The sequence below is a fragment of the Agelaius tricolor genome, unplaced genomic scaffold (genome assembly GCF_023055355.1).
Source record: "Agelaius tricolor isolate 1412-34295 unplaced genomic scaffold, bAgeTri1.0.p SCAF_7, whole genome shotgun sequence".
Classification (NCBI taxonomy): domain Eukaryota; kingdom Metazoa; phylum Chordata; class Aves; order Passeriformes; family Icteridae; genus Agelaius; species Agelaius tricolor.
The window spans coordinates 6,146,739-6,168,684 of NW_027269267.1; the positions used below are offsets into that span (position 1 = coordinate 6,146,739).

General features: G+C 39.4%; 2 protein-coding genes across 2 annotated transcripts in view; both read left to right on the forward strand.

Annotated features, from left to right (window-relative positions):
* Positions 1–3,686, forward strand: part of TRAPPC10 (trafficking protein particle complex subunit 10) — a 37,997-nt gene extending 34,311 nt beyond the window's left edge. Inside the window, exons 21-23 of the mRNA XM_071430243.1 lie at positions 75–252; positions 658–852; positions 1,634–3,686. Coding sequence (XP_071286344.1) covers positions 75–252; positions 658–852; positions 1,634–1,872 — 612 coding nt within the window. The 3' untranslated portion in view covers positions 1,873–3,686. The remainder of the gene's footprint in view (positions 1–74; positions 253–657; positions 853–1,633) is intronic.
* Positions 3,687–5,714: 2,028 nt separating this feature from the next.
* Positions 5,715–21,321, forward strand: PWP2 (PWP2 small subunit processome component). Its single transcript, XM_071430244.1, has 21 exons — positions 5,715–5,832; positions 5,944–6,056; positions 6,762–6,856; positions 7,198–7,297; positions 7,785–7,928; positions 8,331–8,466; positions 8,901–9,121; positions 9,630–9,773; positions 10,484–10,554; positions 11,274–11,410; positions 12,483–12,631; positions 13,240–13,387; positions 14,423–14,573; positions 14,926–15,106; positions 16,044–16,191; positions 17,142–17,250; positions 17,547–17,612; positions 17,757–17,975; positions 19,045–19,195; positions 20,246–20,320; positions 20,469–21,321. The coding sequence occupies exons 1-21, from the start codon at positions 5,815–5,817 to the stop codon at positions 20,626–20,628; spliced, it is 2,736 nt and encodes a 911-aa protein (XP_071286345.1). The 5' UTR covers positions 5,715–5,814; the 3' UTR covers positions 20,629–21,321.
* Positions 21,322–21,946: the final 625 nt, after the last annotated feature.

The window sequence follows — 21,946 nt, forward strand, 5'->3', positions numbered from 1 at the left end:
CACTGTCAGCTCAATTTAAACACAAATAAAACACCCATTTTTTCTTGATAACAGCACTGTTTTCTTCCTGACAGACATTGTACCATGTGAAAAGTGAAATCTTCCCACCCTTGGATGCAGAGTACTGTAAAACAGGCTCACTCTGCTCCTTAGAGGTGTCCATCACCCGGCTTGTTGAGCTCTCTGAGGTTGACAGAGATGAAGCATTAACAGAATCAGATGGATATTGCACAACAAAACTTATGTATGAAGGTAAGACTATTTTTCTTAAGCATTTTAATAAATTTCCCCCTAATTTTTTCTTGACAATAACATTTGCCAGATACACTGTGGCATAAATTCCTTTATTGTGGGTACAGCTGCTTAGTACAGCAGTTTTCATTTTGCAAGACTGGGAATATTTTATTTTCCCCTCATTAATCTGCCTTCCAGTGGAGTAGAAATGTTCTTCAGACTGGATGGATACATGCTCGAGGCCCAACTGTGCTCCCTTCTGTGTAGGGCTGTTTTCTTACCTTGCACAGCTCTTCACACATAAAAGCTGGTGGGCTTTTAGATGTTGCTAAAATGCAGATTTTCAAAGTGCTCTAAAACTATCCTGAGGGTTCTCCACTTTTCACAGAAGAACTGTATAGTGTTTTCTCTTTATTCTTGCAGTTGTTGACAACAGTAGTAACTGGGCAGTCTGTGGAAAAAGCTCTGGAGTGATTTCTATGCCTGTAGCACCTCGAGCAACTCACAAAGTGCACATGGAAGTGATGCCACTGTTTGCTGGGCATCTGCCTTTCCCTGATGTCAGATTGTTTAAATACCTCCCTCACCATTCTGCTCACTCCATGCAGCTTGATGCTGGTAAGGCCAATTTGACCACGTGGCTACTTACAGGAATTACTCTGCTTTTCCTGTGTTCTTGTGTAAAGAGAAAAGCAAAGCAAGAAATACACTGACAATATATGGACCAGGTACTCACAGGTGTCTCTGCTACCTTCACTCACAGTCCTAAATTGAAACTTGCTCTAATGGGAACTTTGAATTTGGGTTGCCACCTAAATTTTTGAGGAGGAATAATAAATGCATTGTTCTCTTATGTTTCCTTTAAAGATTAGTATGCAAATGAGTTGTCACTGGATTTATAATCAAGTGAAAACTGTTTGATAACCCTTTAATCCTGCAGTTCCATTTTCTCTAAATTGTGTCTTCATTAGCTTTGATATTCTTTCCCCAGTTTTCAAGGGATTGAATGTGAAATAAAAGAACTGCTGAAAATGTGGGCCATTCAGTTAGATGCAGAGTTTAAATTACCACAGCCATGTAGAGTATTTATCTGTACTGAGTAGTTCCAGAGTGAAAATTCACTCAGAGAAGCAACATAGCTTTTGTCAGTGGAGCTGCCAGTGTGCATCCTCCTAGCTTGTGACAGATGTGAGGTCATGCTATTGAAATTTTCCTTCTAAACCAGTATAATTCACTCTGTTACATTTGGTGCTGGCCAAAAGTGTGCATGGACTTTTACCTCAGCAGAGATGATCAATAACTGTGAACATGTGTTAAGCTGACTGTCAGAGCTCTGAAATGACCTTTTAGACTTAATTGGTAGAATAAAACTCTATTTTTTCCTTTTTTTTTCAAACAGATAGCTGGATTGAAAACGATAACCTGTCTGTGGACAAGAATGTGGATGAGCAGGCTGACAGCAGCAGCATCAGGAGCAGGGGGAGCCTGCATTCCACAGCCAGCGGGGAGCACAAGGGTCTGCCCATGCCCCGGCTCCAGCCCTTCTCCCCGGGCCAGGTCTTCAACAGCAGCACAGGGATGCAAATCCTGGTCATTCCCAGCAGGGACGACCACGTTCTGGAGGTCAATGTCACGTGACAGCTCGGAGTGACACAAGGAGCCCCTTAGGAACTGGATTTGAAAGCACTTTATGGGATAATGACCTGCTCAGTCCTCGTTGCATCATTAACTCCAAGGAGACCCGTGGCACCCGGCGTGCACTGGCCATGGAAGCAGCAGACAATTGTATCAATTTAAATGTACAGTGAGGCTTGTGTCAGCTAGTTTATATTGCCACTTTAGTATGTTTTGTGTCAGCTATTGGGTTTTCTTCCTGCAGTCACATCCCTGCATCACAACAACCAACACAGGGCAACAAAAAGCAAAAAATCCAAATCTTTGGACCACTTCTTTATTTTTGTTGGGCAGCTGAGAGATTTGTTTCATGCTTCCTACATATTTTAGAATGTAGAGTTGGATGATGTAATTATCCAAATCTTGAATTTTTATGTAATAATTTACAGGCTTTTCCACACATGTGCCAGAAACATAACAAGAGCATACAACAACACATTCACTGGTGTAACAGTTGCTTTTCTGGTTTGCTTTTATTTTGTTTGTTTGATCATTGTTAATTCCTGCCATTGCAATTTTATATTAAACTTCCATCATTTGCATACTTAGATGCATGGAAGAGCTACTGCTATAAACAATCTTAACTGAACAAAATTCCTTAATTTTCTGAGGCTTTCTCCTTCACAGAGTAGACACTGTGATGTCACATATTATATGATTTTTTTTTTTTGGGGTGGGCTTTGGGTTATCCTCTTGCATATTTCTTACCAAAGAAAGATATTGATAGAAGTTAATAATAAATTATTTGGCTTTTTGAGTTCCCAGATTAATTTCTTTTATTACCATTTCCAAGTGGCTTGGTTTGCTGCCCCAATTTTTAAGTTGGGGCAAAAATTTCAGTATGATGTGATACTTGAACAGTCAACCTTTCATCATAAAGGCTAAGTGTAATTATTACTGATTAGAGGCCAGACTTGTGCATTCATGATGAAAGAAGGAGGTTGGTTTGATACAGGAAAGCTTGCAGATGTAGAATAATCGTGAAGCAAAGTTAAAACATGTAACTTAAAGAATTTCATTATTTATATCTGAAATGTAAATACAAAAAATGTAAAAAAAAAAAGTGTAATTTTTGTGAATGTTGCAAATTCACCTGTGACTGGAAAAATTACAACTTCTTCTGATGTCCTGCTTCTGATATTGAAACTTGTGCAGTTAATGTGAGAATGACCTTTTCTACTTGCAGATCTATAATGGTGCGTTGTCAACAGACTCCACAGAGGAAACAGTCCCATGTCAAACACTTGTCAGCAAGACTGAAGTGAGGATCTGCTCATTAGACAAACTCATTGTTATTATTTTCTTTTCTTCTGCTAAATTACAAAGGGGAAATGAAAAACAAACCCTCTTTCCAAAAGGAACCACAAATAAGTTGAATAGGCACCCTGCACTGGTCTAAACATTTTACTTTAATTTTATTTTTTATTTAAAAATTCTAATTAGATGTATAAAGTAGACCTGCTAGCTGAAAATGTTCTTATTATGCATCTTCTTTCTGTGAAGGAATGCCCTTTCTCTGTGGGAATCATACCATTTTATTCTGGATAAAACCCAAAGCATCATTTAGTGCGAATGACTGCTGGGATTCTCTGACTGGAAAAGGTAACAAGTTAGTGACTTTGACACTGCAGGTATTATTAATTCCATTTTCATGGTTTGCTATTAAATCATTTTTCACATTGTTCTGTAAGATACTGTTAGATTAAACACATTGTACTAAGATTGTTTAATGAAATTGTAAGCGTTACAGTTCTAAATATACATGTTTTAAAAAGAAATCACCTTCTCTGCTCTGTGAGTTCTGTTTGGTCTGGAGGAGTGAGTGCTTCATCTGTTTTAACCAAAGCTGCTTTTGGCTGCAAAAATCAGATTTGTTACCTGGTGTGCAATTACACACTCGAGGGAGACATTGATTATTTATTTATTTCAGAGTTGCAGCCTCTGGAGCCTCCACAGTATTGCACAAATCCAGCACACCCCTCCAGACTTTTCCTGCTGTTATTTATACACAGAAATTCAGTGTTGGCAACCTCCCAGGTACAGCCCCTCTATTATGAATGGTTAATAATTTCCACACAAATTGTGTAATCCCAGCTGGTTTCTGTGCATCCTCCAGGGAAGGGTCTTCACCTGGGCAGGGTCTTTTTGCCCTGTAGGTCTGACTATTAGTATTATAATAATAAGTTGGTTACAATAATTATTATATTATTAATAATAATAATATAATTATGCATTAATATTATTATTATATAATCAGTTACAGGATACCTGGACCTGAGTCTTTTGCCAGGTTAGCAACATATAAGACATACATTCATATTTTGATTTACTGCATCCTTAAAGCTGATTAGTTATAATGAGCTCATTAGCTCATTATAATGATGTCCATAACTAAGGGACACTGCTCTCTGTACCACCAATTAATTCTCCTTCCTTGCTGATTAGGCTTGGAAATATACAAAGATCAACCATCAAAGAACATCCTGACTTAAGTTAATTTTGACATATTCCACATTTTGCAACACTAACACCTGTGAGTGATTATCCAAGGACAAGGCTGAAGGAGCACAGACAGTAAGGATTTAATGGGTTGCTAAGGCTCAAACACCAATAGCCATTCAAATAGGAAATACCAAGGTAGGGCAGCATCTTTCTGGTGCCAGTTTTACTGTCAGGTCCATGATGGCCACATAACCCCCAGTGTGGGTGCAGAAGTGGGGTCATGGAGCAGGCAAGACCAAGAGAGGGGGATTGAGACCACCAAGGACCCCAAAGCAGCCCATGACACCTTCTGGAACTCTCCCTCAGCAGGTGCTGCATGCCCCAGTCTGTGTCAGACATGAAGAATTCCCTTCCTGGGGAGGGATTTGGGTGTTGCAATGCTAATCTGACTGTACATAACCCGAGGAACTTTTTGTTTTGTGGGCCAAAGGATCGAGACTGTGATCATCTCTCTGACCAAGGGACACTGAAATGCCAACACTCAAGTCTCATCACTAGATCCATGGGTGCTGTTATGTCTCCACTATCTACTCTTTACCCATTCCTTCCCTTTCTTTCTTTTCCTTATGTATTTTCTTTGTGATATTTTTACACTTTTATTGAAAAGAATCAAACTGGCCACCAAGATCCTTTCCACTGCAATAAAATGGCTTTAAAATAAACCTCTCACATCTATACACCGGGCATTCAGTGTTGTTGCACTCTAATTTCAGAATCTCAGAATAGTCAGGATTGCAGTGACCTCTGGAGATCACCCAGTCCATCTCCTGCCAAGGCAGGGTCACCCAGAGCAGTGACACGGAGCACATCCAGGTGGCTCTGGAATGTCTCCAGAGAGGGAACTCTGTGTCCTCCCTGGGCAGCCGTTCAGAGCTCTGCCACCTTCAATATAAACAAACTCTTCCTCATGTTGAGTTGAAACTCCTTGTGTTTTATTTTACAGCCACTGCTCCTCATTCTGATGCTGGCCACCACTGAAAAAGAGCTTGGCACCATCCTCTGACACCCACCAAGGATATATTTATATCGATTGATGAGCTCTCTCAGCCCTCTGTTCTCCAGAATAAACAGGCCCAGCCCTCACAGTCACTCCAAGGCATTTATAATAAAAAGTATAAATACCGTAATATATTTACTAAAGAGAACCAGAGCTCCCCCGGCTCGTGGCGGGGCTGGGGAGGGCCCGGAGCGGCTGACGGGGGGCAGGCCCGTGCCTGGGGAAGGGCACACAGGGCGGTGCCACAGCCCGTCCCTTTCCCTTTCTCCTCCCTTTCTCCTCCCTCTCTCCTCCTGTCCCTCCCACTCTCCTCCTGTCCCTCCCTCTCTGCTGCCTTCCTTCCCTTCCCCTCGTTCCCGCCCCTGGGTGCCGCAGTTCCGCGGCTGCCCTCCCCACGTGTGGCCGCCATGCGCTTCGCGTACCGGGTGAGCGCGGGCCGGGGGGCAGCCCCCGATCCCCAGCACCATCTCCCCATCACCTTCCCCCGATCCCCATCTCCGCAGCCGCTCTAACCCTGCCCTTTCCTGCCCCCGCAGTTCTCCGGCCTGCTGGGCACCGTGTACCGCCGCGGCAACCTCAGCTTCACCCGCGATGGCAACTCCCTGCTCAGCCCCGTCGGCAACAGGATCTCCCTCTTCGACCTCAAGAAGTGAGAGCGGCGAGGGGCGGGGAGGGCCTGGCGCTGCCAGCGCGGGGGTTTCGGGGTTAATAAAGCTCTGAGGGCGTTTTGGAGCCCGACCATGGGGCTGTCCAGGATGCTCGGCCTGCCAAAATATCCCGGAAAGCGTTTGCTTTAGCGTTAAAAGGTAGAAGCCTGTCTAGTGGAATACCTGTCACGGTGTTGGGCGCGTACACTCGTGTGGAGAATAGCAGAGGAATTATGTAAAGGTGTATTTCAGAGAGAAAAAGAAAAGGGAAGAAATAGACTTGTGTTTGATTTAGTTGTATGGTTTCTTTGTGTGCTTCTGCCTTGCATATAACAAAAATTAGAGCATCATCAGCCTTTCCTGTGTGCCAGAGTTGTGATCAATGCTCTCTGTGCCTGCGTTCCAGTCAGGAGCCTGGAATTATAATTCTGTTATGCAGAATTACAGACCATCCTGGAGCCTGGAATTATAATTCTGTTATGTAGGATTACAGACCATCCTGGCCTGGAAGGATCATCGAATCCAGCTCCTGGCCCTGCTCAGAACAACCCACCTAGCTGGTGCTCAGGGGATTGTGACAGCTGAACAAAGTTGTCAGGGTTTTACATTAAATTTTGTCTATGGCCTTAACAAAGGTATATTTCACTGACACTGATGTTCTTCCTGCATCCCTGTCCTCATTTTACTGTTCTGTGTTTTTGTTGCAGTAACAAGTGTGAGACGTTGCCCTTGGCTACACGGCTCAATATTGTGTGCGTGGGGCTCTCTCCAGATGGAAGCCTTGCCATTCTAATTGATGAAGGTACTTGCACAAAGAGACACCTGTTTTGTAAAAGAATTCAGTAAAAATGCAGCCTTGAGGGGAGGAAATCTGTTAGGTTTTCAACCTTAACACAAAATTAGAAGTCATATGCTTTAGAAATTGCATTATAATTTTTGGGTAAGGTATCTTTATTTACAGAACTTGTTTGCAGAATTTGGAGAGTGTCTCATAATTTCGATTGTATTTTTTAATTTTAATAATATTAAGCACACTGTCTTGAAATGCTTTTTCCCCTCCTCTTCAAGAAAAGAATGTTTTCTGGGGTTATGATTTCTTTGGTACTCAATTATTCTTATGATCCTTTCTTTCTGCCCTTACAGAGGGAGCTGCCTTGCTTGTGAGTTTGATTGGGAAATGTGTGATACATCAGTTTTATTTTCACAAGCCAGTTCACAGTGTCAGCTTTTCCCCTGATGGCAAGTAAGTAAGAAGTGCATGCTTTAGAACAGAACAGCAGGAATTTCCCCATAAACTAGTTGTGATTATGAAGACATCCTAACCAATCTGGAAATGTTTCCTATTCATGAGTGAGGGGAGATTTTGAGCTGATCAGGGTCACTTTGTAAAATTGAGAGGGGAAGAAAAGAAGGAAAGCAAAGCCTTGAAAATAGAATATCCTGGTTTGAGTGTTTGAACTTTACCTTCTGTTTTGGGGCTTTGAGAATAAGAATTTCATTATTCAACTTCAGTAATTTTTACTGAAGGTTTTCTCTTTTATAATGTTTAAGTTGGGGGCAATCTGCAAATACTTTTTTTTTCCTTCAAAAGCAATTCATTTTTATTGTTTCAGTAGTGCAGGAACCTCTTTATTATTATATTGTTTCATTGTATTGCAGTGTGTACTGAACAGTTGTTTGCTCTATCAGCTTTGTGTGCAGTTATGTCTTTTTCCCCCCCATTATGCCAGGAAATTTGTGGTTACAAAAGACAATCTTGCTTACCTGTACCATGCTCCTGGGAAGAAAAGAGAATTTAATGCATTTGTTCTGGACAAAACCTACTATGGCCCATATGATGAAACAACTTGCATTGACTGGACTGATGATTCCAAGTGAGTTGTTAAACTGAAGCACTGTTTACCTGCACATGTTGATATTTCAATGCACATTGCATTTCCTCTGAAGTATTGTACTAGCTTTAAAAATTGTGTCTTTAATTAAAAAATACAATTAGGCAGACCAGAAAGTATAAGAAATGGGAATCAACTTACTTATTTAAGTATTCTTACTTGAAAATGCATAGTAATTCATAAAAGGAACATATCTTAGGAATGTGAGCAGGGTGAATGTGTTTTAGCCCCTTCTACCTCTGCTATGGTCAGCAATCACAGTTTACAACACTTGTTTGTAAAATCAAAGTGGTGACTGCTGGATTTGAGCTCAGCACGTTCTCCACCCAGGGAAGAGTTTTGCAGTCCAGTGTTCTAATTTTCTTTTGTATTTTTCTTTGGCAGGTGCTTTGCAGTGGGGAGCAAGGACATGTCTACGTGGGTGTTTGGAGCAGAGCGATGGGCTAACTTGATCTACTACTCTCTTGGAGGCCATAAGGATGTCATAGTTGCCTGCTTTTTTGAAGAGAACAGCCTAGATGTATGTATAATCACACAACACACTGAATTGGAATATTGAAATAGAGGAAGCAGAACCTTATCTGTAGGTGACTATTTTGACAATATCTCAGAATTTAGAAAATACAGAAGTGTCTCTTGATTGCTCTTCCATAATTATGTGTTTAAATTTGCTCACCCAAAACATTTTAGCTTTAAATATGAAAAAATGATTTAGTTTAGCTGTGATGCTGACTGGTTATCAAGTTGCTTTTGGTCCTTGCAAAATTTTTCTGGGGGCAGGCAAATAATTCACCAGTTCTCAGGACAAGTCAAACTTCCAGTTCAAAGCACCTTGGATTCTATCCTGAGAATAGAATGCACACTTGCTAACCCTTCTGCAAGTCCATATTCATATTTTTGCAGAGCACAGAGCATGGATATTGGACAATAATAATTTGTGTGTTTGTATTCTAGCTGTACACAATTAGCCAGGATGCAGCTCTGTGTGTGTGGCAGTGTGACACTGAGCTGGATGGTTTGAAGCCCATGCCCCCTAAAGATGCAGCAAAGAAAAAGAAGGCAGCAGAAGAAGAAGAAGAGCTGCTTGAAGAGCCCAAGGGTGAAGAAATTCATGGGAAAGCTGATCCAAGTGAAGAAGAGACTAGAAATAAAGTTAAATATTCACGTGTTGCAAAGTAAGTGGTTTTCAGTTATCAAAAATGAAAGTAGCAATGGGGATTTATTGTACTGGTTTTGTTTTTTTTTTTTTTCATCTGTTCTAACTTATTCAAAGCAGTATAAAACTGTCCAGAATTTAAAATTTAGAAATTTACTGCAGATACCATTTTAAGTAGTTCTGGCAGAACTTCTGTCTGTCTTACCTTGATTATATGATGGGCACTACCTTTTACCTTCAGAATAACAAGTGTAATTTTAACAGTATAAGAAATACTGACTCATGGTGTCCTGTTGTTTGGAACTCAGAAATTGTAAATGGGATCTTTACTACAGATTTTTTACTACTTTACTACAGTACCCTCTCTAAGTCTTGAGGCTTTGGTTTCTTGCCAGAAAGGCTTGGTTGACTTCAGGAGATGACATAAAGGTGGCTCATCAGCCTTCTTGGTGAGCTGCTTGGAGATGCAACTCTGACAACATCCTGTTCTTCAACATTCACCTTTTTGCTTTTTTCTTGGGTGCCAGGTATTTTTTCAATAAAGAGGGAGATTTTAATAACCTGACAGCTGCAGCCTATCACAAGAAAACACATCTTTTAGTCACTGGTTTTGCCTCTGGAGTCTTTCACCTCCATGAGCTTCCAGATTTCAATCTGATCCACTCCTTGAGGTGAGCCATGGGGTTATCACTACATTTGGGTTGGTTTTTGTGGGGGAAGGGAATAGGTTTTTTTGCAGGGGTTTCATGTTTGTTTGATTGGGTACATATCATGTTAAGCAGTGAAGGATGAATAAAAAAGAACACAAAAATCTTAAAACATGACTGTCTATTTAATACTGTAATTTCTGGAAAGGCAAAACCATACATTTATGTAATAAATACCATATAATTCCACTCCTCATTCTGGAGAAGTGAGGTCTGAATAAGGAAACTACTCAGGAGTTCCTGGTCATTGGCTGGACTTCTTTAACTTTGTCCATTTTAATATTTTCAGTTTCTTTGTAGAAAATATTAGCTGGAAAGTTCTGCATATGTAAAATTATCTGTAAATTGTGTCTAAGTTGAGAAATCAAATCAGATTCTTTTCCATAACTGTAAACAATTTCCATGTACAAAAAAGCCCCTATTTTATTTTCTTAAACTTGGGGAGTTTTATTGTGTTGGCAAGTACATTTTTGGGATGCAGATACTCTGCCTTCATTCTGGGAATGTTTGATGGTTTGGAGTGGAACAAAGGAATGAACTTGGTGGTTTTTGATGTTACAGTGGTACAGAAGTTCAGTAAAACAATCAAACAACTTGCTTGAAGAGCTTTAATAAATATTAGACTTGAAGTTTTATCACACAAATTTATTGATTGGTTAATTCTCTTACTTCAGTATTTCAGACCAAAGGATAGCTTCTATTTCTATCAACTGCACTGGTGACTGGATTGCCTTTGGATGTTCAGGTTTGTCAGGTTTTTTTGGTCTGTATTCATGGGAAAAATAGGAAATGTGGTGGGCATGAGGCCCAAATTCCTCTTGCTAGTTTTGACTCCAAATGTTAAATAATTGATAGTCTCATATCTGTGCTGTCTAGGTATAGTAAAACAAATACCACCAATGAGTCTCTGAGAGAATTCTGATGATTCAGGGAAGTATTTTGCTTCTAACAAAGCAGGAAAAAATTTATTTTGCAGGAAAAAATACATCTTTTATTTAGGAAAGCTTCTAGCAGAGTTAGGGAGACCCCAGATCCCCTCTAGTTAATTCCTGCTTTCATTCTGGGCTGTTCTTTCTTTGCAAAATGTTGCCTATGGCATTTTACAAACCTGCCTGGATGTTCCCAGCATTCCCACCCTGTCCATAACAGTTTGCCTGAAACCCAAAATTTTACTCTTATATGCAGCCCTACTTTTCTTTCCAGCTCTTTTATCAACTGATTGATAGCATTGCTCTTGTACTATTGAAAACATTATTCCATGTAACAGCTCATGGAGGAAATCTTTGGGGAGGTTTCCCTGAAGTTATAAAAGGAAAAAGCTCCTATTAGGACTGAAAGATTCAGAATTCAACCTGTCTGCATTAACCTTTGGGTTTGTTTGGGGTTTTTTTTGACATTGCCTGCCACTGTGTTTTGTGGCCTGCATTTGCAGGGTCATTGTGGTTAATCCTGCTGTGCTTACAGGTCTGGGTCAGCTCCTGGTGTGGGAGTGGCAGAGTGAGTCCTATGTGCTGAAGCAGCAGGGCCATTTCAACAGCATGGTTTCCTTGGCATATTCTCCAGATGGACAGTACATAGTAACTGGAGGGGAGGATGGCAAAGTAAGTGAGACAATACTGCTGGAATGTGAACTTGTAATAATGTACTAAGCAGCTTGACTTTCTACTTTATGTCGAAAGCTCTGTTAATGTAATTGGTACATATTTTTCTTACTATAAAGTCATAAATTTTTATCCTCTCTTTCCTTAAATGTTTTGATTTTTCTTTCTAGACTATATATATTTTGCTTTGTTACTACCTGTGCCTGTAAATTGTATCACTTATGCATTCTAGCAAGTGATTTTTTAATTATTACAGGTCCAGTCACCATAAGTGCAAAAGTAACAAATTCATCAATGTTATTTATGGTCCCATGATATCTTGGGATGAATGAACTTCAGCCACCCAACTTCCTACCCTTTAAATAATTGTTTTTTGATATGAAATTGATTTCAAATGATTTATGCAAGTGCAATTTTTTTGTTTAAATGTACCATTCCAGAAGCTTGTCATTTAAGAGAAAAATTATCTTCTCATGGATGACTTGCATTGAAATGATAGGCTGTGTGTACAGGTACTTTTATTTTAAAAGGTGTTTTGCCACGATGTCTTGGCACATAAATGGGGCAATAGTAGTAGCTGATGTCCTGTCAAAACTTTTAAATGGCAGAAAAAGATCTGTCACTTTCTGCCATTCAGGATGAAAACTGGCCAAAATAAGGAAGTGTCAAACTGCAGAAGGCTAAATGCATAAAATTTTTGTTCAGGAAAAAACCCTGAAACAACTGGAATATCATCTCAATTGTAACTTTTGTAATGGCTTTAGAGTTGGTTTTGAATTTGACACCTGTTTTATTTGACAGTATAAGCTTGGAAGCTCAAGATGCTCACCAAGTGTTACTTTCCTTTATTAACTTTGTTTGTGTCTGTCTCTGCTTAGATTTTTATGTTGCAAATGTGTCTTAAGAGGTATAATGATAATCTCTGGCCTCTTGAGTGCTATTACTGAAAGTCTTTTATGCTGTTGCAGAGTTCTATAATTAGGTTTTCTCTACTCTGCTGCTGCCTTACTCTGATTTTCTCTTTTTACTGATGATGGTGATTCTAAGAAGTCTTTTCTTGTCTGTCCTGCAGGTGAAAGTGTGGAACACTTCAAGCAGCTTTTGTTTTGTCACCTTTACAGAACACAACAGTGGTGTAACTGCTGTAACTTTCACTTCCACTGGTTATGTTGTCCTGAGTGCTTCCCTGGATGGAACAGTGCGTGCCTTTGATCTGCACAGGTAACTCTTTGCATGAAAGCTTTCATGTCTCATTTAGTCCTCAGCTTTCACACTCCCCCCAAAATACAGCAAATTACTGATTGTTTGTTTGAAGTCTCATAAAGGTGAGCAGCACTGCCTTACTGGTTTTTGGTTCGGCCTTTGATTTAAATTGAGATAGTTATTAGGAATGCTCTTATTCTGTCCACTTTCTGTGAAGAAAATTCTGGAAGAACTTTCCTCAGAGAAGCTGGAAATCCAGGAAAATCATTGTCTGGCTTTACTCAAATGGGGAGAAGGCACTTTCCACAATATAATACAGCTGTGCACAGAACTGGGTGTGTAAACAAGCCCATGTTTCTAAAAAATTGACACATGCTATTTAATAGAAGAGAACTCCTCAGAGTATTTTTGTCTCCTATTTCTGCAGAGTTTTTCATACTTCTTTTGGATCTTGCAGTCATGCTGAGGCAACATATCTTAATTTTATAAAAACAATATTTTTTCTGTACATAGCTTAGAAGTCTTTACAAAACAAATGAACTCCTTTTATAAATAAACTTGTTAAACACACATTTAAATAAATCTACGTGAAATGTTCTCATAATTTCTTTTCACCTCCTCCACAGGTACCGGAATTTCCGTACCTTTACCTCCCCACGACCAAGTCAGTTCTCTTGTTTAGCTGTGGACTCCAGTGGTGAGATTGTGGCAGCTGGTTCCCAGGATTCCTTTGAAATATTCATCTGGTCAATGCAGAGTGGGAGGCTGCTGGATGTAAGGACCCAGAGTGCTGGGAGGGCTTGAATGTAACCTTGTGTGGAGTGTGGTGATACTCAGCAACTTTGGGATTAGTCAGGGGAGTTTCAATGCAACATGAAGTGTTTTGGTATATTTATGTTCAAAAACTGGAGCTACACTATGTTGCTCTCAGCATTTATTTTATTTATTTCATGGAGCTCACCCTGAATTTGTGTGGGAAATAGTTAAAATTTTTGAGTAATGAGCCCTTTCTAGTCATGAAGTAACACCAGTGTTGGTGAGCTAGCACATGGGAATGAAAGTCTTTCCCTCCTTATTCAGAGATGTTCTTTTCCACATATTTTCTACAGGTAATGAAGAAATCGTAGTTGCTCTGTTAAGACTGATACAGATTTCATGAAGGGTTTTGCTGGAGCAGGGCAGGGCCATGATTGTTCAACTATTGTTTCAATTCTTAAGCATTCCTTTGCATCTTGTACAAGTAGAAGAGCTCAGTGATTCACATATTTAATTTGGCACAGATATGGAATACAGATCACTTCAGTAACTTGGGATATACTTGACTGGGATCTCCAGAGTTTTGAGTTTAGTTTCTTTCCTAGATATTTTTTGGAGGAGTAGGAACCTTCCGTGAAATGAAAATCTCTGTCACTCTTATTCTCAGTTTTTTATTTTTGTTTTTATTCTGAAGTGTTATCAGCTGCAGGAGGTACTGAATTTCTAGAGCAATGACTTGGTTTTTCACAATTGGTCTGATTGTTTTGAAAGGAGGGAGGAAATTGGCACACTGCATCCCTAAAGTGTGTGCATAGGAGTGGTTGTAGATGCCTGTATAGTGGTAGCACTACAGGGAATTTTTTTAAAACTTGTGAAAATAAAAAGTTGAGAATCACTGGTGTGTATCATGCCCTGTGTCCAAAACTGATCTCAAGTGTGTGTGGACAACTCAGGTGTGGTTTATTGGCTGTATCTGGAGTTTACTGAATGCAGACTACACAGATTTCAGTTTCTTACATCTAATTCCAGGTTATTTTTTTCTTCTCTTTTTAGGTCTTAGCAGGTCATGAGGGTCCCATCAGCAGCTTGTCCTTTAATCCAATGAAGTGTGTTCTAGCCAGTGCCTCTTGGGATAAGACTGTAAAATTATGGGATATGTTGGACAGCTGGAGAACTAAGGAGACATTCATAATAAACTCAGATGGTAATTCTTGTTTCATTTCTCATCTTTTATCAAATATAAACATACTGTGTAAAATATGTTAATAACAACAGAACATGTCAAATACAGAGACACTCACTCATGGAAATGGAAAAGTTCAGATACTTCACTCTTGTGCTTGGTTAATAATGCAATAAATACTTTAATTCTTGCTTAGCGTTATAATTAACAACATATAATTGTATATTGTCCACAGGAAAAAGTACAGTCATACTTTTTACTCTTTTACTCTTAAATTTTTTCTAATAGCTGAGATAAGATCCTAGAAAAATTAAGGGTCTTTTCTTAGAAAAGCATCTGAGTGCATTTTTAACTGTTATGAAATTCTTTGCAGTTCTTGTTGTTGCCTTCCGTCCCGATGGCAAGGAGCTGGCGGTTGCTGCTTTGAATGGCCAGATAACATTTTGGGATCATGACAGTGCAGTGCAGACTGGCTCCATTGAGGGCAGGCACGATCTGCAGATGGGGAGGAAGGAGCTGGATAAAATAACTGCCAAGCAGGCAGCCAAGGGCAAGTACGTCCAGGGGGCTGCAGTGACAAGAGGGTGCCACACTGGGTCACTTTGGAGTTGTTTTTCCATTTGTTTTCCACATGAAGATTGCAGAGTGCATCTGCTGTTCAGATATTTCTGATTCTGAATGTTAAAAGCCTGCCTGACATGTAGATGCCTCCCTTTTGTAGTTGGCTGTGTTCTCTCACTGGTCAGCATCATTCTGAGCATGTGTTTTTTCTCATCTATTTGGGACTTGGGTTGCCCACATAATATTAAGCTTCTCAGGCCAAGGTGTTAATTTGCTATGGGTTAGGTTTTTTAGTAGATATCTTTCTACACAAATACTAGTGTACAACCATTAGTATGTAGAAACTATTACATTTTTGAAAGAAGGTAATTAAAGTATGGGGTTTATTACCTGTTGCTATACATGTGAGGTAATGTTTAAAAGCAAGTTGAATTTGTGTGCTATCAAAAAGTATCTTAGAGAAATGTTCTATTCTTCTCTTTTCCCCCTTTTTTTTCCATATTGCTTCCACTCAAAAAAAAAAAAAAGAGAAACAATAAGTTTTTGGAAAAAAGTTTTGGAAAGAAACAGTATTTTTTGCTGGTGAGCTCTCAACCATGTCTTTCAAACATGCCATGGCATTGGTTTTTCTGTAGCTCTTCTGGTTTTTTGTCATGCATGATATAGTTGAGAGCTCATTGACTGAGCTGTGACTCAGATTCAGAAGTATGGAAGTATTTCATAAGGCTGTTGAAGTTCTTGAAATTGTCTCTGATTCATAGTAAAGCACCAAATGCTTTGTAGTAGATGTGTGTGTGAAGTACATACAGTGTGAATAAGATTTCCATTTTTACCATGTAGTGGTTATTTTCTGAGTCTTCACATTCTACTCATATCTTTTAGCTCAGATATGGCAGTGAAATTTAACTGCTATCTCTTTTTCTTTACCAGATCTTTTACAACTCTGTGCTATTCAGCAGATGGTCAATCTATTCTGGCAGGTGGATTGTCAAAATTTGTCTGTATATATAATGTCAAGGAACAGATTCTTATGAAAAAATTTGAAATTTCATGCAACCATTCTTTAGATGCAATGGAGGTATGTGAGCACAGGAGTCTTTTTTAAATTTCCTCACCCCCACAAGACTTTGGTTTTGATATAACATCTCATTAAGACTGATTCATGAATGTTTCTTAAAGAAGGGGTTTATTTTTGTGCAGAAGAGGTGGAAGGATATATTCCTTGGAACAGATTGAATTCCTGAAACTCTTCCCAGATTTGTACTGTGCTTGTGTTGAATGGGCAGAACTCTCAAGCATACTAAGTTAGTTGGCACTAGACTTAAAGTGGAAGTGAAAATTTAAATTATCAGCCTTTTGTACTAAGCTAACTTCCCAGGTGTCAGTTTGTGTTAGCAAAGAAATGAAGGATTATTTTTGTGGACACAGAACAACATCACTGACCTTTATAAACTCTGTTTCTGAATATTGCCAAATACCAAATTAAATTCCTTTAAAAGTAAAGTGAATTATGAAAAATATCAGAAGGGGAAAAAATTCCAGTAACCCTTTTCACCATCCCCTTACCAGGAAGGATGATTATTGTTCATGTCAGGCTCTATCTGACTGTGGTTCCAGGTATCCTTTTTTTTACACAGACCACTGCTATGTACTTCCAAGTATCATAGCAGTGGTCTGTGAGCTGGTGTAGCTCAACATCTGCCTTGAAAGAAAGTGAACAAGCTGAAACAGAATCCTGGAGGGGATGGGTATTTAGAAAGGGGGACCAGGGAGGTCCCTAAAATCTCACTCACATTGTGAAGTCCCTAAAATCTCATTTGCAGTGTTTTGGCCACACAACCCTTGCATTAGCACACTGCAGTTATGGAACCTGCAGGACAGAAAGAGTAGGGCTGCAGCTGAGGAAGCAAACGGTCCATCTCTGGAGTATATATCAAACCTATAATAATGTGAAAGCACAGTCCAAACTGAGCTCTGCTGTTGGAGAAGAGATTCAGTGCAGTGAATGGAACTTGCATGTCTTTCCAGGAGTACTTAGATCGGAGAAAAATGACTGAATTTGGCAGCATGGCTCTGATTGATCAAGGTGGTGGAGGTGACGAAGGTGTTGCCATCCCTCTTCCTGGAGTAAAAAGAGGTATGGCTTTGGCTTTGCTCTCTTTGTTTCTACTTTTTTTTCCATCAGAACCTTTGACACAGGTAAGAAGGGTTTGACTTGTTTAGCTCAGTTTTAACATCAGGATTACAAAATTTGGTCCCACCACCTAAGCTGTGATCTCTTGGACATGAATTGTGCCTTCCTTACCCAGTCTTTAATTCTGCCAGGTTTTACCATGCTGCACATTATTTAATGGTAACATCATAGTCAGAGTTGATAACTAGACTGTGAACTTGTGGTGAATCTGTTAAATCACTTCCAGATTTCTCTTTTAGGTGACATGAGCTATCGACACTTTAAACCAGAAATAAGGGTGACTTGTGTGCGATTCTGTCCTACAGGTTAGTATCAACAGTTAATTTAGGATTTTTTAAATTCCATATAAAACATGTGAAAGAATAGAGTATTGGAGGATTATCATTACTCTTCTGTTTCCATTCTAAAACACATCTCTTTGTTGTTAAATATTGTTATTTCTCTTTTAGGACGAAGCTGGGCAGCCACCACCACAGAGGGCCTCCTGCTCTATTCACTGGACTCTGGGCTAATGTTTGATCCTTTTGAGCTGGATATCGATGTCACACCCAGCAATATCCGCAAAACACTGAGTCAGAAGGAATACACTATGGCCATTGTCATGGCCTTCAAGCTGAATGAAAAGAAATTAATTCAGGAGGTGATAGAGGCTGTCCCTAGCAGTGAAGGTGAGTGGATCTGCCATGAAACTGGGCTGAGCTAGCTGTAAAAAGACATGGGTGAGCCAAGATAAGTTGAGGTGTAAAGGCAGATTTCTTAGTGTTAATTTATGTTTTAATTTTGCCCATCTACTTCATGCTCATTTAGTGACTTCTCAGCATGGAATTTGATCAGGCCTAGAGGTGCAGGCAGGGTTTTTGGATGTCAGCTGGTGTTGGAGGGGCACATCAAGTTTAACCTTGTTAGCACTGTGCCTGTGTGATGAAGACTATTAACCAGTAGCAAGGATGTAATCAGCAGTTTGAGGAAGGTGATGAATCTTGTCTGTTGAGCACTTGTGGCACCACATCAGAAGTACTGTGCCTGGTTCTGGGACTGACAGCACAAGAAAAGACATTGATACTCCAGAACATCTGGTGGAGAGCTTAGATGATGATTGGAAGGCCAGAGTACAACTGAGGAGAGGCTGTTATAATCCACTGTTAACAGGATAACTGTGCCTTTTTCTTAAGCAAAAGCTGTTTTTGAGAATGGATTATATATAATGAGGTCATTTAGTTATATATGAGATCAGTTTGGATGCTTCTAGTGTTTGTGCTGTGCTGTTGCTAACAGCATTGAGACACTTCCTGTGTGGGCAGGTGACTTTGCTGTCTTTTCAAATATCAGTGCCTCTGATTGTTGTGCATAACTGGTTCCACTAAATACAGAAATTTGGGTGAGGTCAGAAGCAGCAACAATAAAGTCTGTTACTTTAGAAAAGAGGACAAAAGGGTGATGTAAAAATTCTGAAGGAGAGCTGCTGGGGAGAGTGCTCTGCTAGGAGGAAGAACTTGGAGAGGGAGGAGTTAATTTCTTGCTTTTATATACAGTAGTGTTTGGAAGGTTCAAAGGAGGAACATTTGTCCCCTGAGAGATTGTGGTACTGTACCCTGAAATACAGCACTAAATATCCACCACTTGCCAAAGTGGTGCTTTCTTCCTCCCCCTATGCTTTCCTGTGGTCTCCTTCATGTTATTCCAAGTAATAACTCAACTCTATTGAATGTTTATGTTTTTTTTTTCCTTTTTGCACAGTTGATGTTGTCTGCTCATCACTGCCAGACCTGTATGTGGAGAAGTTACTGGAGTTCCTGGCCTCTGCTTTTGAGACCTCTTGTCACTTGGAGTTCTATCTTATTTGGGTTCATAAGTTGCTTATGCTGCATGGACAGAAGTTGAAAACAAGGTGAGATCTCGTGAAAGTCAAAATGCTGACAAGAATATTAAAATTAAAAACCTCTCAGTTTAAGGCTTTTACTTAACATTTACTGATATTCTAGATAATGCATGAACTACAATTAGAGCACTTCAGTTTTACAAGTTCTGTGCTAATGATAGAAGTTACAGTTTGGACTTGATCTTAAAGGTCTAAAAAGATTCTAAAAAGTGTGTGTGACAGAATTGGAATATGTTACTATATTTGTGAAGATACATTGCAGAAACATTTTTCAAATACAACAGGTAAAACTTTGCTTGAGTTGCTTAGCCAATAACTGCATAACGATTTCAAGAGTGATAGCAAGATTTGGCAGTTGTGTTTTTAAACAGTTATGCATCTTAAATCTAACTGAAAGGTGATGTGCAGGTATTGATTGCATTTTTACAGACCTAGCTTGTGACTATAGCTGGTAGTACTCTGCCTTCCTACAGAGTACTTTGAAACTACACAGGCCTGGTCTGTGAATTATATTCAGCCCACCCCTAATACAGAATTTTAGACTTCTAGGAACAAAACCAGGCAAATCTACAAATTTAAAATGGGCTGAGAAGTAATCTGAGAAGGAGTCCTACAATTTAAAAAACAGTGCATTGTGTAACTCTTCCCTTGCTTCAACATGGATATTAATGTTTTAGTTACTGAAATGACTGGAACAAAATCTCTCCTTTGTTCCTGCTAAAGTAGAAGAGGACAATTTAAAACAAATTCCCCATTGTTCAGAAAGTCTTGTAGTATCTGAAAGGAACTGTCATTGCTGCAGCAAGCAGAATCAGCTCTTCCAGATGCAGTTGGACATTAGAAAAAACATTTCTCACAATATATTACTTGTATTAAGTGTAATCATTGTGGACAGAGTCAAAAGCAGAGAGCTTTTGTTTCTTTAGGATTATCTTAAAAAGTTTTTGGCATTGGCATTAAAGTTGTATGCTTGTTAGAATCTTGAGAGTATAGAAAAGTTCTAGATTTCCATAGGTAAACATGAACTGCACTGCAAATTGCATGTTTTCTCCATCCAAGGTCAGTGAAGCTGCTCCCTGTGATTCAGTTCCTCCAGAAGAGCATCCAGCGTCACTTTGATGATGTTTCAAAACTGTATGTATTGTTACATGTGAAAGTCCAAATCTAAAACCTGGAGTGATTTGGGGGATGACAGTGTGCTGTTACAGCTTTTGAGACAGCCTTCTTTTAGAGTTGTTTTTATTTCAGGAGGAAAACAACATTTTCCTATTTATTTTTTCAGCTGTGAGTGGAACATTTACAACATCAAATACGCCTTGGCCATTTCCCAGCAGCGGGGCATGAAGCGTGCAGCAGAGGAAACGCCAGGAGATGAAGAAGAATCGGATTCTGACAGTGATTATCTTATGCAAGAAGCTCATAAAGATACTTTGAGTTCCTAATTGCTCCTTGTGAGAGGGAGAAAACCTCAGATTGTATTTTATGCAGTGGTATTCACTGAGAATGAGTGGCCCTCATAGTGGCATCAGTTCCTAACAGTGTGACGGAGTTCCCTGGGAGGTAGTGATGGAAATGTGGGACATGCCATGGATGGCACTTGGCCTATTTCCTGTACCATTTAGCTGTAAACTAGACAGCATTGATTTCTTGATTAACTGATTTCTTTTTTTTTAATAATTCCTGATTTCAAGTAAGAAAACAAAAAAGTGTTCTTAGGGAAGTTAGAAGTACAACTGGAAGAAGTTTATTCTTTATTAAAAACGCCTTGGACATTAAGTATTGTGAATTTTATAGTGCAAGCTTATCCTAGACTGACTGAATTTTAAAAAGGATGAAAAAATTTATTGATTTGAAATGTACTGCTCTCAACTTGTTTTAAATGTTGTTTTACTTGGATTTAATATGTACATATTTCTGGAACACTTTTCTTAGTTCTGTAGCCTCCAAACCTGATGAGATTTCAATAATGAGGAGAAATGAGGACCCATAGCAGTAGCTATTGGAGAAAATTTATGGGGCTTTACAGTTTGTGTCGAGGTTTGCTTGACAGTCTTGAGGTACTGTAGTGAAAATTTGTTTTTTGGACATTACCAACCAAATAAAGTAACTTAAACTGTAAGAGAATGTGTTACAAATGTCATGGCTTGTTGGATTTTTTTGAGGTTTTTTAAAAAAAATTTTTTTTTTGATGAAAGCCCTTTTGTGTCTTTTTTTTAAATGTTTATTAACACATTAAACCTGTAACTTTTCATTCCCTCTGGTTTTGTGAATTGATGGGAGAACTGGCTAATAAGAGCAGGGACCTGAATACAAATAATTGGGCTTGTCCTTGCAATACTTCAAAGCCACATGCTGAAATGGCTTTTAATGAAGATACTACAAATACTACCAATGATCCAGAATTTATTTCCTCAGCATATTCTGCTCTTCTGGATTTGTTTTATGGGGCTTTAAATATTAAAGGTAACTGCAATGAGGTCTCCCCTCAGTCCAGGCTGAACAGACCCAAGCTTCTCCTCAAGGCCTTCACCATCTTCACTGCCCTCCTCTGGACACTCTCTGATAGTTTAATACATTTCTTTTCAGCCTTTCATTCCCCAGTCTGTCCGTATATCCAGGATTGTCCCATCCCAGGAGCAGAATCCAGCACTTTACCAATGTTCATACAGATGGCAATTGCCGATCTCTCTGATTTAGCAACGTCTCTCTGCAGGCCCTCCGTGCCCTCCAAGGACCCAACAACTCCTCCCAGTTTTGCAC